Below are 18,855 nucleotides of genomic sequence, written 5' to 3'. Positions count from 1 at the left end.
TACCAAGTCAAAAATTTTTACCCCCTCGTTTCACGTAGTTACAGAGTAAGTACAGCATCTGCGGGCTGTAAATTAAAGTGGCACTTGTTACCCCCTTGTTTCACGTAGTTAAAGAGTAAATACAACATCTGCGGGCTGTAAATTAAAGTGGCACTTGTTACCCCCTTGTTTCACGTAGTTAAAGAGTAAATACAACATCTGCGGGCTGTAAATTAAAGTGGCAGTTGTTACCCCTTTGTTCCCAAAATATTATAAATTACACGTATGTACTTTATAAGTACACTATAATTGCAGAGATGTATGCTGTGGATTCGCTGTGCTTGCGCAGTGCTTTGCTGCATATATTATTTGTGTTTTTCCTGGTTGTTACCCCTTTATTCCCCAAATATTATAAATTGTTCCCTTATAATTACACGTACGTACTTCATAAGTAAACTATAATTACAGAAGCATACGCTTTAAATTCGCTGTACTTACCCAGTACTTTCCGGGCTGTAATCTAAAACGTTACCACGTGTTTAAAGATAAAGGGTTAAATAAATAATCCTCCTTATCCTCAGGTGTCCAAATCCACATGATAACACAGTGAAGATTCTTCAGAATGGTAACTCAACATCCAGCCGTTTCTCCTTCAGGATGTTCATCTTCAACTCAAACTCCACTAAAGTTTACCTGCACTGTGCTGTTCATCTTTGTATTCAGGCCAACAATCACTGCTCAGCGGTAAGTTTACTGTCCACAAAATACCTTAATGCTGCCTATGTGTCGCAAGTATTCTTGGATTAGGACATTGTACTCTAAATGGAGTATTTTGGCTAATATCTACCATGAATTTGACAAATTAACTTAAGAAAGACAAATAAAATAAATAATAGTCTGGAAAAACTCACATATAGTATAACAAAAATGCCTTTAAACATACCTAAAAAACTGCAACATCTCGTGGTGGGTCAACATTTTGTAGTTCATCTCCTAATAAAGCTCATAATGATTAATGAAAATGGTTACTTACTGGAATATAAACTCACATGTTCAGGTAATATACCCTAACTGTGTGTAAAAACGAAGAAAAAACATTGCTATTTTGAATGTAAATTTCCCGCTGTTGGGGTTGCGAGTGTTATGTCACCAGAGGGCGCTAGAGTCAAAGAATAAAAGTCTGCTGATGTAAAGCTTAAAAGTTTACAGCTTCTTGTGTGTTCCTATTCTTTTCATTTTTGACTTTGTTTTTTTTTTCTTTTTCTTTAAATTGTATTCATTTTTACTTTAAATGTTATTTGCACAACTATAACGGCTGTTTAAATATTGTTTACAATCTATGCATAATGGCCTAAATAGATATGTGTGAATTATTTAACACGAGAAAGTTAAATAATTTTGCATTTTACCACCAAAATACAATTGTCTTTTTAAGAAAATTTGGGTTATGTATAAACTAGTATATTATGCCAGAATAAATACTAATGCGTTAAATAATTTTAATACTCTGTAACTTTAATACTCTATTGGTGGTGGTTGGTGGTTAAGAAGATTCCCCCATCATTATTGTGCTCTGATTGAATGGTTTTTGTGAAATCTTTAATATTTTAATTATATGATTATCTGATGTAACATTTTCTATCTTTTAGCACTGTGGCTCTGGATATCACCAGAGGGTCGGCAGGTCTCTAGACTTTCGTGACAGTTCTTCTATATCCATGGGTCCTTTCGTCTGGTCTGATGGAAATGCGGGTAAACATTTGCTTTAATATCCTTAACACTTATTTTACAGATATATGAGGACTGTTTTATTTTAAGTTTTATTAATTTGTGTTTTGTAATTTGCTCATGCACTGAATCCTATTCACAGAAAAATGGGCTCCAGAATTTGCGCGAGTGTCCGGAGCTCCAGGTCTGTACGGTTGTTTGATGATACTGCTGGTTTCACTCCTGAGTGCCTGCACCATCTTCTAGGGTGTCTCCACAATGCTCAATTTCTAATCTTAAAACTTCTATACTATACCCTAAAATTTACATCTGTTATCTGATTTTGTCTTCTATTACCAATTAAAGACTAGCCCTGCACTTGTTTTGATGAATTTTTTTAGATTATTCTGTCTGAAATAAGATTTAGTTTGATTGTCGATTTTTCTTTTTTTAATAGTCTCTCCTTTAAAATACTTAATTGTGTTAAAAAATATTGTAAAAATAAAGTTCAAACCAAGCATCAGAATGTGTAAATTTGACTCACTCTGAATGTGACACATTTGTTTGGTGCCAGAAGACTACTTTAGAAACTACTGATCTGAGTATTTGAAACTACTGGTAAAGCATTGGCAATCTAAGGGAGCTTTTTAAAACCCCAACGACAAAAAAGGTTGATCTGGCGTTGGTGACACTAGCCTCTGGAAACGGGCTATTTGCTCGTTGCTCATTGTACCCTTCCACCGAAACCTGCAGAGGGTAACCATCCATGATCTTTCAGTATTTGCTTCTATCGCTATGACGTAAAAAAGAATATTTGATGAAAAGCTAATCAAAGTGGGCAGCTTAAATTCAGAGGCAACACTTTGTTTTTTGAGATTGCCAAGAAACAGATCTTTACTATAATGTTAAACATCTACTTAAGCTTCATGCTAGATATTCATTTTATCTAAAAGTTTATTTTTTACTGTTAGTGTTGGGGTTCTGTATTAAATGGTATTTGCAGTATTTGTGTGCAGAGATTTGTCTGATGTAAGAACGTCTCAGTTACATATGTAACTCTCGTTCCCTGAAGGAAAGGAACAGAGACATCACGTTGTGACAGACGAATTGGGCCAGTTGAACCGGTAATGTGGTCGAAATTGCTGAGAGTCTAGAGGAAAAAAATGACACAGACCCATTATTCGTCCAATGGCAACGTGGGGGGCACGTGGGGGGGTTGGTAAGACCTGTATAAATAATGGGTAAATGGACAAAAAATGGGTCCATGGCCCAGGGGGTGAAGGGGTGTTTGGTAATGCATTTTATATAAACAATGGGTAAATGGACAATTAAGGTGTCCGTGGACCTGGGGGGGGGTACATACAAATAATGGGTAACTGGACAAAAATGGGTCTATGGCCCAGGGGGCAGGGGGTGTTTTCCATACAAGTAATGGGTAAATGGACAAATAATGGGTCCGTGGACTTTGGGGACAGGAGTGTGGCCAGACCTATGACACCCATAATAGGCAATTAGATGAATAACAGGTCTGTGGACAGGGTACAGTCACCCCTTAAATCCAGGTGCGGTATCACACCAAAACCCTGATATTTTCGACAATTGTTTGCTCGGCTCGTCAGGGTGGCAGAGGCTCAGTTCAACCTTTCACCGTGTCTGGGTGGGAGGCGGGTGCGCCAGGCACTGCCCATTGGGTCATGAAATATTGGAAGGGGGTGACACGCAACGTACACAAACCCACATTCATGAACCCAATTCCTTGTGTACCTGTTCCTTGGTCTGTTTCCTTAGCAAGGGCCTCAGTCTGATTCTGGGTGGCCATGAACTGCTGGGCGAAGTCCGCCAAACAGGCTGGCCTGGGAGACAGATGCATTCAGGAGCCAAGTTTTATTAGCATCTCACATGTCTGCCAGGCACAGCCAGAGTTGGAGGTCCTGAACCACCGAGGTGGACATAGCATGAGCGACGGCCTTTGTGGTGGTCTTGGTCACACGAAGCGCTAGATCCATAGCCGCGCACAGGTCTTTGAAGACAGTCGAATTGTGACTTCCCTCGTGCAGGTCCTTTAGAGCCTTAGCCTGAAGAATCTGCAACAAAGCCATGGCATGTAAGGCAGAGGCCACCTCCCCACAGGATACTAGCATACCCTTTTGCGGCCCTGCCATCAAGGGAGGTGAGGCGTGATGGCTGATGCGTCTGGTTCCGAGAGGAAAAGGGAGTTTTCCACTACCGAGACTTTTCATGCACCTTGGGAAAAAAAGGCACAAGTGGAGAGGTTTGTGATGTTCTGGCAGCCCCAAAGTGCTAATCGTCTAGGCGGGATGGCACGAGTGGGGGAGGGACTCTCCACTCCACCCCGACTGTGTCCATGGCCCTAGCAAGCATGGACGCCATCTCAGGATTGAGCACGGGCTCTGCAACCCTACCCAATCGAGGAAGCAAATTCGAGTCAACGTCCAAGAGTGACGGCTCTCCCTCCGGTGCTACGGCAGACACTGAATCCTCGAGAAGCCCGACAGAGGTAGAGACCAATGTAGAACATGCGCCCACCATCTCCATTGGAACCTCAACTGGTTGCAGATTGGGTTGCTGAGAGCCGCCTCAGCCAATCATTATATGATTGGCTGAAGAGAAACACAGGATCCAAGTTGAGCACTGCACTTTTTTCACAGACAGATCCCCTAACCCAAGGGAAGCCTCCACAATAAACAAAACAAAAGACATTTTAATTGATATGTATCATCTTATCTCACTTTATAACATTTAAATCAGTTTGACACCATTGCAGAAACCAGTAAATTATCAAAGCTAAAGGACAATCTTTCACAGAATTGCAGGTGTCTTTGGCCCATGACCCAAATTAAACCCCAAACATTATCTAATGTACTCCTATAGATCAGTGGTGGAGCATTGCATTAAGAGTGTGAAAGGTCATGAGTTCAAACCCAGAAAACACACCCTGATAAAAATCCATGTCATCATCATCATCTGAGGAGTTTTTGCCAAGGATATGCAACTGTGACTTATTTACGTGAAAAGGTGATCATTTTTTACTTTCGGTTGTAAAGGATTTAAAGAATGTTGTTAAGCTTGTTACATTGTTGTTTTATAGAGAGTAAAACAATGTTCTTGTTTTGTTATAGTGCTTGGTTTTAAGAAAAGAACATGAAAAACGTTCATTTACTGTAACACTGAGTGCCAGAATGTGACAAAACAAGTACATCTCAAAAGATCAGATGACCAATGAGATAAACCTCTCTTTCACCTACACTGGGGACCAAACATGTCAAAAGAAAATGTGAACTTATTTCTCTAAACTGGCTGAACATTATTGATAAAAAGTAGTCCAACACTACTAGTATTTTTCGTTCAATCTTCAAATTTCCAGCCGCCATCACATTTTCTTCATTTTTACAATTAATTGTGCAACATTGATTATTTGGCATTAGAAAATGACTTGTCATTATATACAATTGTTAAAATTGACTAGTTCATTAAATTTGGCTTAAAGATGCAATCTGTACATTTATTTGCTTGGTTATTTGGTTATTAAGCAAGTGCATAAAAAGTATTGAAATGTTTTCTTATCTTATCCCGAATAAGGCAAATAGAGACAACAATCTATAAAAATTAATCATTTTTCTTACAACATTTGAGAAACTTAAGATTTTATACAATGGTGTATAATACAATCTATAAATAGAAAAGACTTAACAAAAAAATTATTAAAAGTTAAATTGAGGAAATAAGCACAGAGATTGTGCAGCAGATAAGCCAGTCAGATTTATGTCAAGTGCAAAGTAAGCATGAGGTGAAATTATCTTTACTTCAGTATCTGAAGAAACTGACAGCCTTAATACCAAGGCTAAATGCGGTTGTTTGATAAGAAAACTCTGAACAGGTTCTGGGCATTACGTTTCAGCTGTATTTGTATATTTTACCATTATTAATGTTTTAACTCTACATTAGGGCTGTTTGTTTCAAATGAACATCATGATTCTCCCGTGTTTTTGGCTTTCCACACAAGATACACATTTTAAGGCTCATATATATTGTGATTTTACGTATATATTTGAGTTTTAATAGGTTTTACACATTTTAGTCTTTTTAGTCTTCCATTTTGTCGCTTACTTTTTATTTGTGTGTATGTCTTTTATTTTATGTGGTCTACCTGAGTGATCACATGACAGGAAATAGTAAGTGCCATTATAAAAGGAGGCATCAAGGAGCACATTTAAGCTTAAGCCTTATAGCTCAAAGAAATGGTTGCTGGACTGTGCAGTTTGTGTATGTGGACTTACCTTTCCAATTATATTTTAATGGACTTTGGTAGTGATGGGAAAATGAAGCCTCACATGAAGCACCGATACTTTCCCTAGTTTTTGGGACTAAGATTCAAATCTTTGAGTGTGTCGAAAACAGCGCCATCTGTTGGTTAATACAACACATATCGGTTACTGCTTCTGTAAGAACAATCTGAAATGTTGGAGCAGAAAGTGAAGCTTCGTTTGTCAATGTCATATGATTTCTACGTTAACAACACAAGCTTCAAACGAGGCTTCATCTGGCACCCACTTTTGCTCGACACAAGCTCTGAAGCCTCAGTTCAAATGTTATATCACTAGACTTTGGATATCACTTTTTGGGTTAAAAGAAGCCCCGTCTCAGACTAATACAGTAGGACAAAGATGAGTTTCACGAGATCGCATTAACATGTAATCGATTGGGAATGAGATAAAGCATATTTGGCGTGCTGTCCAAGGAGAGAGCTTTTTATCCCGAACCCAGAGTACCCCCCCCCCCCCTTTAACTGGGATAAATGAAACTATATGAGAGTAAGGTGATGCACTGCCAGAAAAAAAGTTTTAAAACTGTACTATTTCTTTCACTGGGGTGGTACCCTTAAAGGTTCAGTTTTGTACCTTTTATGGGTATACAACACATTTAAATTTTTTTTTTTTTTTTGTGGTACAATATTATACCTTAAGCACCTATTTTGTACCTTTAAAGTTACAGTTAACCCTAATAAGTCCGTTGGGGTCAATGTTACCCCCAAGACACTTTTCTTTAGTTAAAAAAAATGGTTCCCTTCATCACAGTTGAATAAGATTTTGTGACTTTTTCAGATTATCTGTCAAGATTCATATAAAAAACTGGGCTTGATTCGGTCATTCTAAAGAGGTGTAAAAAATGTACCAAAAGAGGCCCCTTTGGGGGTAAAAATTACCCCAATTGAATTGAATAGGAAACACAAAAAAACTTTTCTTTTTTTTCAAAAAAAAAAATCAATGCATCCAGAATAAATCTGAAATTCGTGTATGTGGTTGAATGTGTTTGAACAGTCACAAAACACTGCCCATTTTTTTAATGTGATGTATTGAGCACAATGTTTTACATCTTTTTTTTTTACTTCTAGTGTGAACACACAGCCTCACAGGTCTCCCTAATTAACTAACAGTTGTAACGGATAACATACAGTACTGTCTTAATAAAACCTTAAATGTAGTCAAATAATTATGAGAATCTTTCTTTAGCATACAAGACTACAAGACTAACAGGTTTGTTTTATATCAAGATTATTTTTATATCAGAAGTATTTATTTATTTATTTTGAAGCTACCACATTAGTTTTTATAACAATTAATTTCCTGTGCATTTAGTACTGTAAGTAAATTTATTTTATTTATTAATTTTTACTTGAAATATATAGCACGTATGATGTGTACTGTAGTCATTTTATAATGCGTCTGTGTCCTTTGAAGCCTGATAAGTGGTCACAGCCTACTCCCACTGTAACTGGACAGCTTAAAACGCTTTAAAACAGCAGCATATTGGGTCAAAGAAAATCATTGGGTTTAAATGACAAATTATAATTTGTGGAATAACTAAACCTGTAATTAGTTTTATCCACGTGTAAGTGTTTTGTGTTATTTTAAATGAATTCCTGCAAATGATATAAAATGTGTATGTTGTTGTGCATGTAAATGTAATTTTTCACACAATTTAAAGCATTTGTATTGTTTTAAAGTCTTTGATATTTGAAATTGCGTCTCTTTGGATTAAATGTTAGCAGTATCCGTAGGTTAAAAGAAAAAATAATTTTATCTAAAAAATATATAGCTAGTGAGAAAGTGCGGAAATTATGTCTTTAATGTTGTTAGTCTTGTCAGATTGCCGATAGTGGATTACGTGTCATGTACATGTACATGCGTTCCTCTGTATCACTATTTATTTTTTATTTAATTTCCAGCAGTATAGACTGCTGATGTAGATCGCCCTACAGACTTCTCTTAGAAAACCTGTGATATTTATTTACTAACTCCAACTCACCCCCAAAAATATATTTTTATTGGTAAGCATACTGAAGATTATAGTTTCATATTCTGTCTAGTAATTCTATATTTTGTAATGTATTTATTTTGGGTAAAAATAAATAATCTGTATCATAGTTTTTCTTCTACCAAACCAGTTTACTGTAGTTGTAAGATTGAGAAAAAAAAACAAGAAAACAGGAATTTCTTTTTTGTCTTAGCCCTCATTGCTTTCCTGTACCATCTGCATTCCTGTGCTTACTGATAGTGATCAAAGACTAAAGACGGTTTCATCGGACGCACGTGCGGTGATGTGATACGCTTCTGGTCCGAACTTTACTTCTGGTTTCATTTTTTAATGGTCTGACTTGTTGCTAAACTGAACTCTTGAACAAATACTTTGTCGAATATAACAAATGTTTTGGTTTCCTAGGTAATCTACGTGTTGTTTATTTTGCTTATTATATAAATAAACTACGTTTTAAGTACTTTGTTGTTATATATTCTTAGCTGAGTTTACTGGACGTTAAGTGTTTTTCACGAAAGCCGTTTGTTTATGTTGTTACTGCTGAAACCGTCTATAGGTGGAGCTGTTTGTCCAGTACAATGGGGGTTAAAGGTGGTCTTCTGATTGGTCAGTTTGAATGTATAGTATCATGTTGGGTTTGGTCACATGGTCAAGGAATAGACAGTGTAGAGAAAACATTACTGCTCTGCAGATACAGAATAGCGCTGCAAGCTTTTTTCAGTTATGACAGCTCAAACATGGATTTTAGTGACTAGGTTTAACCCTTGTCTGTGAAAATCTCAAAAAGCCCTTGCACACTCTTTAAATACCCTGACTAGAGTAAGACCAAGACATTTAAGTAGTTTTTACAAAAATATCTTCCAAAAAAAAAACAATACTGCTGTGCATCTTAAGACAAAACAATGGCAGTGATATATGTTAAGATACATCAGGGCAAGATGTTAAATTAAGGCAGCTCAAACATGCATTTTAGTCCGGCCCTACGATAAGCCTTGTCCGGGAAACCAAACCTATATTTGTGAAGTATTAGTCTGTACATTCACACGTCATGTTTATCCTAATAATTTAAAAGCATTGACTATTTCTCAAAAAGTGCAGCAGTGTATTCAGTACACATGGTGAATGCATTTATTACCTTAAATGAAAAGATCATATTTATGCATATTGCAGTAGAAGTGAAAGTGAAGTATTTGCCAATGCATGCAACCTATACTTTAAATGTGACCTTTGATTTTAACACAATTAAAATGGCCTGATAGCCTTCAGTGATAAAAACTCTGTGTGTTTTTATTCTACAGATTTATTTGATTGTCTTCATTCCATCTGCATTCAGATCTATTCATGCAAAAACTAAGAACATTTTTCTGAATGACAGGTGAATGAGGAAGCAAACTGTTAAAAATACAAATTTCACATAAAGAGAAAGACAAACTTGTACTTCTACAGTTTTAGTTCTTGTTAGTAAAGCTCCACCCATCATTTATTAATAAAGACACAGATTTCAACACCTGCGGCATCACTATTCTGCTTCAATTGTTGAAGAGAGAATCTCAGTGATTTTGATCTGCAGTATCTTTTCATCTCGGGTAAATTTAATTCTCATAATTTTTTTATTTATATTTTTGTAGATCTAAATTATTTTCTAATATATGCATTATGTGTGTGCAGGTGCAGGAGTTGCAGGTTTGTCACAATGAGATTAAAAATCTCATTGTCTGTGTGTTGGCTGTTGTTGTTGTATGGTAAGTTTTTAACACATCTTTAAATACACAACTGACGAATTTGTCTTGTGCTTAAGATAGAAGCTATTAATACATTACACACAATTGACTGCTTTATGTTGTGTTGAACAGATGGAATAACCATTGGAGTGGCAGATACAGGTACAGATCAAAGATTGTTAATATTAATATTAAGTTTGTGCTCTGAAGAAGGCAATATAATGATAATAAAAGTGTGTTACAGTAGTTTTTATTTTAACATGACACCTTGTTATATTTCACCAGTCTACAATAGACTGTTTTTTCATAAAGACAATTAATCATTGTTATTTACAGCAGAGGTCATTTGGCTAAAGTTAATTTCTTTTAGAAAAAAAAACGTTTCCTATAATTTTCTTTATTTTTAATTTTTTAAACTAGGACTTTAAAAATGATACACTAATAAATGACTTTTTTAGTTAAGTTCTATGCTATATTAAAATATATTTTGACAGAATTTATATTTAATACGAATATTAATACACTGTAAAAAGTTAAGTTGGTTCAACTTAAAAAAAAATTCAACTGAAATGTTTCTCATAAAATGAAATTTTAAGTTGAAATATTTAAAATTTTTAGGTGTTACCAAATGAAGTATATTTTTATGTTTATCCAACTTTCCACTTTTTACTATGTAAAATGTTTAATGAAAGTAATTTAGTTTAAAATGTGGGAAGCTCTTTCCAAAGTTCCGTAACCGGCTCCAGCAGTTTTTTTGAAAATGGGAATCCTTGGTAGTTATGCCTAAATAGTTATAGACCTTTTTTCAGTTTTGTCGTGTTGCACTAAAACATTTCTGATAAATCATTGCTGGCAAGGAAGTTCCTCCTAAGTGAAATGTCATACATCATTTGGTCTCTGCAGTGATGCATGAAGTCGTAAGTGTTATTGTCAAGGAGCAGTGAACACACAACACTCATTGGCTTTACACTGAAAAGTTTAAGAACCTCTGGTGTATTGAAATATATTTTCCACATCTAATTCATTTGTTATAGATTTAATAATGTTGCATTGTTAACTGCTAAAATAATAATTGCTTATCTCTTCTAATTTGGTAGTATTAGTGACCTGATTTTTCATCGTGAGCTTTTTGACGTGATTGTTTCATTAAGGGGACCACTTAGTTTGCTCATAAAATATTATTATAATACAATACACTGTAACAAAAAATCCTTGTTGTATTTAGTTTTTTTAAGCTTAAACAACTTGAATTAACAAGTCATTTCAACTTTCTTGACTAGTGAATAGTTGGTATTAAAGGCAGGGTGTCTGATCTGATCCAGAAACATTTTGTTATGCTGGTTGAAATTCTCCTCTTATCCTGATAGCAATCACTGTGTTAAGATGTTTATGCATAAATATATGTCATCTTTCAAATGCGTATAGGACCAAAAACTGGGCAACAAAACATTGAACTCAGATCGAATGCAATAATTGGATGCATGCAATTTTTACCATTCATCTGTGAATGTGTTTTGCATGCCACTTTGCACCCTGTTCACGCAGACATCATACGTCATCAGTGTGTTCACATGCACTCTGTAAACAGAGGGAAACAAACTTTCCTGCAAATTAACAACCACAAAACGAAAGACATTTTTTTAAACAACGACAAAAACCATCTGGATCAGCAAAGAGCAAAAACCAGAATGCTTTTATACAAGATGGAAACAGCCGCGAGAGTCTGAATGAGTCGTTGCAATGTCTCTTTTGGAAAGGACGGTAGGCGGTATGATTTTGTTTAGATGTATTCAGATATTGTATTTTGATGAAACATTGTGTTGCTTATGTAGTTTGTATAGATACCCTGCCTTTAATAAATAAAAAATAAAGTTATTGCAACTTTATTTTTATAATTTATAGCAACTTCTAACTAAAAACAATGAAATGACTTATTAATTTAAGTTAAAAGTGTAACAAGGGATTTTTACATTGTACTGTTGTGAATTTACAAGTGGGTTAGATATTTGTTGCTAGGACCTAGCAACATAACATAACATTTACAGAAAACGTCCTGTGTGAACAAAAGGCAGAAACAATGCCATAAGGGGCATGCACGATTTAAAACAAAACAAAACAAAAAAACAGTGCAGCCACCAAAGCGGGAAAACACAGAAAAAACAGCAACAGAAAAAAAATTCTAATGGGAGCTCCCGTTAAAGGTCCCTGTCACCAGTGTTTTCTTTTATGAATAAAACAGAAACAACGAACCGAGCAACTTTGGACCTCGTAAAAAGTGAAATTGTAAAAGCAAACTACAGCTATACATGTCAGAAGTTTTACAGACACATAATGAATGAAAAGGTCATATTTGAAGCTGCCAGGTCAAATAAAAAAATATAAATGTAAGATGAATCCTATAAATTTTTCTGAATCTGCTAAGAAAACACATTTTAACTTTTGTCTTTTTAAGAAAATATATTTGTTTTTCGGGAAATGTGCTTAGCTGATTAGATTACTTTTAGATTTTTTTGCAAAATCACATCTGCTGCCCTGCAACAGAGCCTTTGCTTTGTTTTTTAAAGACCATTTTGCCACTACTGAGCCTTAATACAGCCATACTAATGCCCCCATTTAAAAATGCAGTTCTACAAGGTAACAAATATATGCGTGGAAAGTGCACGGATAGTATGCGTACAACAGCGCATGCGCAAGAAAATATTGAGACAGGACACTCCATTACAAACAATTATACTAAGGAAACAGACAGCATTTGCACATACTATATGGTTTGCTCTTCTTTTATTTTCACGTCTTCCAAGAATAGAAAGCTGTGGAGCAGTTTTGTCACCATAATGTTTCATTCATGTTCTTTGTTTTCTTGTTGTTTGTTATAAACTTTCTTTGCAATTGTGGATCTCCTACTTTTCTTTACATATTTAAATTTTTTCATGTACTGTAAATGTTGCAAATCAGTGGCCTGGTAGGGTAATAATTTGAATAAAAAAATCATTTGTATTGCATCTGTGTCGATCACGGCCAGTTACGCGTAGCCGCGGTGAGTATACTTTGAAAGCTCTGTGGACCCTTACCTTGTCTTCATATAGATGGTTTCATCGGAAGCACGTGTGCTGACGCGATACACGTCTGGATCTGAACTTTACTTCCAGTTTCATTTTTTTAATGGTCTGACTAGTTGCTAAACTTGAACAAATGCATCGTCGAAAAAAACAAATGTTTTTGTTTCCTAGCTAATATGTGTTGTTGTTTTTTTTGCTTGTTATATAAATAAACTATGTTTAAAGAACTTTGTTGTTATTTATTCTTAGCAGAGTTTAATGGAAGTTATGTGCAGACCACGACAGCCAGTTGTTTATGTTGTTACTGCTGAAACCGTCTATAGCACACGCCTTGTTGCGTACTTGATGTAGGCACGAATCACAGTACAACGATGTTTCCGGAGACATTTTAATTGTTCACGATCAAATACCGTCATATCGCACGCCTCTACCATTAATCACCAAATAATTCTTATTTTAAGGTCTTTGCAATGTTTAAATGTAAAGATCTTGAATTTTTGTTAAAGGGCGTGTCCATTGTGGCCTGACAAATTTCAATGTTACTCAAGAAAATAAGTTGTTGTAACTCAAACATGCAATATTCAGTCTGTCCCAGATATACTATAAATCATGCTAGTAACATGTTAAAACATGTTTGCAAACTAGCTAAAGAAATTAAATGGGATGTTGTTGGAGCTCAGGCATACAATGTCCAGTCTGCCCCAGACATTACATGTTTGATAGGAATCTTGACCTGGACACATCTACATGCAAATAGTCAATTATAATCATAGCGCCACCACCTGGCAGCAGGAAATGTGACAGATCTAAACGACTTTGACCAAGATGAGGAAAAACTGTTTTCCTCAAACTATCAGCTGGCAGTGGCACAGGTACTGTACGAGCGGTTGATCAATGCTGCTTACAGCTTTAATGGTCTTTTGTGTACCACAGAAACATTAGTTTAAGTAAATGAAGACAAACTTTTAGATTTTTGGGTGAACTGTACTATTACTGTCTCTGTTTAAATATCATGGGTCTCTTGTCTTTTAGGCTCATGTTCTCAGCCCTCAATGCTTTGCTGTCTTGGACAAGATAATGGCTGCTACCGCGGGTGTTTTTGTGATGAGATGTGCATGGTGTTTAGGGACTGCTGCAGTGACTACATTCAGACATGCTATTCAAGTAAGACTTAATATTATCAACACAAACTTATTTTTTGTGTGTGCTTTAATGTTTTGCAGCTTTTAAACATAGTTTATCTTTAATGTACATGTTTTAAATTGTATACAGATACATGTACAGTATATAGTGTGTTACTTTCCATATGTGTGTTTTTTTGTGCAAAAACTAAATTTAAAGTAAATTCTACTCATTGTTTTTTTTTTATTTATTTATATTGTTTCAGTTAATGGCACGGTGGATCCTGTATCAACAACTTCCGATCCATATTTACCACCATCGCCAATGATGACCTCTCATTCAGTACTCACAACTGCACCACAAACAACAGGTGCTGTTTAATTCTGACTTTAATTAAGAAATCATAAAATAAAAAATAGTGATATAATCTTTACATTCATAAACTTTTTAATAAATTGAATTCAATAAATTGAATATGTTCAAGTGAATGCCAGTTTACACATTTTTGGCTACAGTATTTGTCTGCAAAGACAATTATTCTAAATAGACAACAATTACATAAAATAATTACAATTATGACATATGTCACATCAAAACATGCAAATGATAATATTGAATATTGACACATTTACACACACACACACACACACACACACACACACACACACACACACACACACACACACACACACACACACACACACACACACACACACATATATAAACAGGGTACATTCAGATGTATACATTACAGCACAAACAGAGAGACATCATAGAATACAAATTAATGGGATGTTAATAAAACATTACTTATTGTAAAAATAAAAGTCAATAAGATTGTGTTAATGTTTGTAGAAGCTATCCAAAAAAGTCCATATTACATTGTTTGCTGGATCATCGTGCATACTACAATCAATGTCCTTTGTTTTGTGACAATGATGCTAAACATTCCCATTACCTTGTAGTGGTCATCATTTGGTGGACTGGTCAAGGTTGAGCATCAGGCCGAAACAAGATTTAGGTCTGTTGGTCATGGGTGAAATGATAAGACATGGAGACAAAGCAAGTTAATATTAGCCTGAAGTTTGCTTGCATACTTTATGTAAAACATGATTTGACAGAAGTTTTAATATAATTCTGGTCAAGTTACCTGTCAACTTTTTAGAGCTTCACTCATAATCCACCTACAAAAGTTAGACAAAAAAGTAAGCAATTCTGCATGTACAAGTAAATGTGCCACAAGAACACACACAAACTTTGAAAAAATGTTTAAAGAGTAAATAACGTCTCGGTTACATATGTAACCCTCGTTCCCTGAAGGAAGGGAACGGAGACGTCACGTCGTGACCGACGAATTGGGAACCGCTTCGCGGGTGACCTATCTGCTTCGAGAAACCTTTAAAACGCCAATGAACTTGGCATGCAGATAATTGCATCTGCCGGCGCCGCCCCGCCGCATAGGTATTTAATGAGCGGCAGGTGCAGTTATCAAATCAGCTATTTTTTGCTGAGAAAGCTGGACAGAAGGAAAGGGTCCGGCCGATATCAGCAGTGGAACAGCAAACTGTGGCGACGGGACGTGACGTCTCCGTTCCCTTCCTTCAGGGAACGAGGGTTACATATGTAACCGAGACGTTCCCTTTCAGTCGGTCACTACGACGTCACGTCGTGACCGACGAATTGGGAATCCCTACCAAAGCGCCACTGAAGCTGACCCTTCCAGTGCCTGCGTAAACCCTCCGACTCTCCTCTTTAAGGGAACGGAAATGGGGTTGAAGCAGAGGCCGGTCACTACTTGTTCCTTAACCCACGATAGTGACTAGGCGAACTGGGAAGCGAACTCGTCAGGCGGGACTAAGATCGCTGCGGAAGAAAAACCCTCTAGGGGTCTACCACTAAGGTGATAGAAAAAAAAGACACGAAGTCTCTAAAAAATACACTCTCTTAGCAACACTAGAGGCGCGGAACAAACTCCGCTAAGGGAAACGTGGTAAATCATAAACTTTCCACGGAAATACTCACAAAGAAACCACTAGGGGGCGCAATGTGGGCGCTAGCCTCACCCAGATAGTCAAGAATACATCCAGTGAGAGGCTGGCAGCCGATGCTCCGCAACATCGGCCACCAAGCGGTGGAAAAAGACAAAAAACATTTTTTGTAACGTTTTTGCCTTAATGGCCTTCCATAATGGTGCGGTTTCTGCGCAGTCAAAAAGAAAGGCTCCAAGCCGACACAGGAGCCGTTCCTCGATGTTCTCACTGATCTGACGAGAGAACTCGAGAGGATACCGGCTCAACACAAACACTGTAGAATCTAGTGAACGTATTAGGTGTCGCCCAGCCAGCAGCTCTACAAATATCTGAAAGCGAGGAACCACGAGCCAAAGCCCAAGATGAAGCCACGCTTCTGGTTGAATGGGCTCTCAAACCAAAAGGGCAAGGAATGCCCTGTTTCTCATAAGCCAGGGCGATTGTGTCTACAATCCAGTGAGACATCCTCTGTTTAGTGACAGCTCTCCCTTTCTGCTGACCACCGTAACAGACAAAGAGCTGCTCTGAGGTCCGAAAGCTTTGAGTGCGATCCACATACACACGTAGTGCACGTACAGGACATAACAAAGCCATAGCTGGGTCTGCCTCTTCCAAAGGCAGTGCTTGTAAGTTCACCACTTGATCCCTAAAGGGAGTGGTGGGAACTTTAGGCACGTAGCCCGGCCGGGGTCTCAGTGTAACGCTGGATTCAGCCGGCCCGAACTGAAGGCACGAATCGTTGACCGAAAATGCATGAAGATCCCCTATCCTTTTAATAGAAGCCAGTGCGAGGAGCATCAAAGTTTTCATAGTGAGAAACTTGACACTCACCGTCTGCAGAGGCTCGAACGGGCAGTCCCTGAGAGCATTCAGCACCATGGACAGGTCCCAAGGAGGAATAGAGGGAGGACGCGAAGGATTCAGCCTCCGTGCACCTCTTAAAAACCTAATGACCAGATCGTGCTGACCCACAGATCTACCGTCTATGGGTGCGTGATACGCGGATATTGCCGCGATATCTACTTTAATAGTAGATGGTGACAGCCTCTTCTCCAAGCGGTGCTGGAGATATGAAAGCACAATACTGATCGGGCATTCTCGGGGGTCATCTCGTTGAGAAGTACACCAAACAACAAACAGGTTCCATTTCAGCGTATACGCCTGTCTCGTAGACGGCGCTCGCGCTGCAGCAATGGTGTTAGATACCGCCTGGGGTAAATCACCTACAACCTCCGCGCCCCGTCCAGAGACCACACATGGAGGTTCCACAGATCGGGACGGGGGTGCCATAATGTGCCCCCTTCTTGAGACAGAAGGTCCCTCCTCAGGGGAATCCTCCAGGGAGGGGCTGTCGCGAGGAGAGTGAGCTCTGGAAACCAACTCCTGGTAGCCCAATATGGAGCAACTAAAAGAATTTTCTCCTCGTCCTCCCTGACTTTGCACAATGTCTGTGCAATGAGGCGCACTGGGGGAAATGCGTATTTGCGAAGACCTCTCGGCCAGCTGTGCGCCAATGCATCCACGCCGAGTGATCCCTCGTTCAGTGAATAGAATAGGCGACAGTGGGTTGTTTCTGAAGATGCAAACAGATCTATCTGCGCTCTGCCGAAACGTCTCCAAATCAGCTGGACCGATTGAGGGTGGAGTCGCCATTCGCCGGGGCGCGCTGCTCGGGAAAGCGCGTCTGCCGCTGCGTTGAGCGACCCCGGGATGTGAATGGCACGAAGAGACCTCAGATTCTTCTGACTCCAAAAAAGGAGATGGCGGGCGAGATGCGACATGTGACGAGAGCGCACTCCGCCTTGGCGATTGATATACGCAACAGTCGCAATGTTGTCTGTGCGAACTAATACATCTTTGCCTCTCAACTCGCTGCTGAAGCGGACAAGCGCAAGATATACAGCCCACAGTTCTCGGCAATTTATGTGCCAATGCAGCTGGGGTGATGTCCATACTCCTGAAGCTGCAAGCTCGCCATACGTGGCTCCCCACCCCGTGTTGGAGGCATCTGTGCATACTATTGCATGTCTGGAGACCTGTCTCAGTGGCACCCCCGCCCTGAGAAACGCTGGGTCTGACCACGGGGTGAAAGTGAGACGGCATTTCGGTGTGATCGTGACACGGTGAAAGCCGGTTAGCCACGCTCTCCTCGGGACTCGGTCGTGAAGCCAATGCTGAAGCGGTCTCATATGCAGCAAACCGAGCGGTGTTACAGCCGCGGCTGCAGCCATATGCCCCAGTAATTTCTGAAACTGTTTCAGAGGGACCGCAGTCTTGCCCGAAAACGTATTGAAGCAAGCCAGAATCGACTGAACGCGCGCCTCCGTGAGGCGTGCTGTAAGATTGACCGAATCCAATTCCATGCCGAGAAAAGAGATCTTCTGTGTCGGGCACAGTTTGCTCTTCTCTCGGTTGACCTGAAGACCGAGACGGGCGAGGTGTTTGAGCACCCGATCTAGATGAGTGCAAAGCATTTGACGCGACTGTGCTATAATGAGCCAATCGTCGAGATATGCCAAGATGCGAACACCGCTCTCTCTGAGAGGCTTTAAAGAGCCCGAACGGTAAGACTTTGTACTGATATGCTCTTCCCTCGAACGCAAAGCGGAGAAACGGCCTGTGCCGGGGAAGTATTGAGACATGAAAGTACGCGTCCTTCAGGTCGATGGCTGCAAACCAATCCTGTGGGCGAATGCATTGAAATATGGTTTTCTGCGTAAGCATTTTGAACGGCATCTTGTGAAGTGCTCGATTCAGAACGCGCAGATCCAGGATCGGTCGCAACCCGCCGCTTTTCTTGGGTACGATAAAGTAAGGGCTGTAAAACCCTGACCTCATCTCGGCTGGAGGAACCGGCTGAATCGCGTCTTTCGCCAATAAGACAGCAATCTCTGCACGTAG

General features: G+C 38.7%; 1 protein-coding gene and 1 long non-coding RNA gene across 2 annotated transcripts in view; both read left to right on the top strand.

Moving 5' to 3' along the window:
- LOC129420326 (uncharacterized) overlaps nt 1-2,202 on the top strand; it is a 36,201-nt gene extending 33,999 nt beyond the window's left edge. The window contains exons 15-17 of the mRNA XM_073867209.1: nt 561-723; nt 1,629-1,731; nt 1,850-2,202. Of these exons, the coding sequence (XP_073723310.1) occupies nt 561-723; nt 1,629-1,731; nt 1,850-1,953 (370 nt within the window). The 3' untranslated portion in view covers nt 1,954-2,202. The remainder of the gene's footprint in view (nt 1-560; nt 724-1,628; nt 1,732-1,849) is intronic.
- Nucleotides 2,203-9,689: 7,487 nt separating this feature from the next.
- On the top strand, nt 9,690-13,970 carry LOC141363738 (uncharacterized). Its single transcript, XR_012369358.1, has 3 exons — nt 9,690-9,764; nt 9,876-9,905; nt 13,835-13,970. It is a non-coding gene; the product is annotated as an uncharacterized lncRNA (long non-coding RNA).
- The last annotated feature ends 4,885 nt before the right edge of the window (nt 13,971-18,855 follow it).

Source organism: Misgurnus anguillicaudatus, chromosome 4 (genome assembly GCF_027580225.2).
Source record: "Misgurnus anguillicaudatus chromosome 4, ASM2758022v2, whole genome shotgun sequence".
Classification (NCBI taxonomy): domain Eukaryota; kingdom Metazoa; phylum Chordata; class Actinopteri; order Cypriniformes; family Cobitidae; genus Misgurnus; species Misgurnus anguillicaudatus.
Note: the sequence above shows the minus strand (reverse complement) of the source record. Positions and strands in the feature narration are given on the sequence as shown.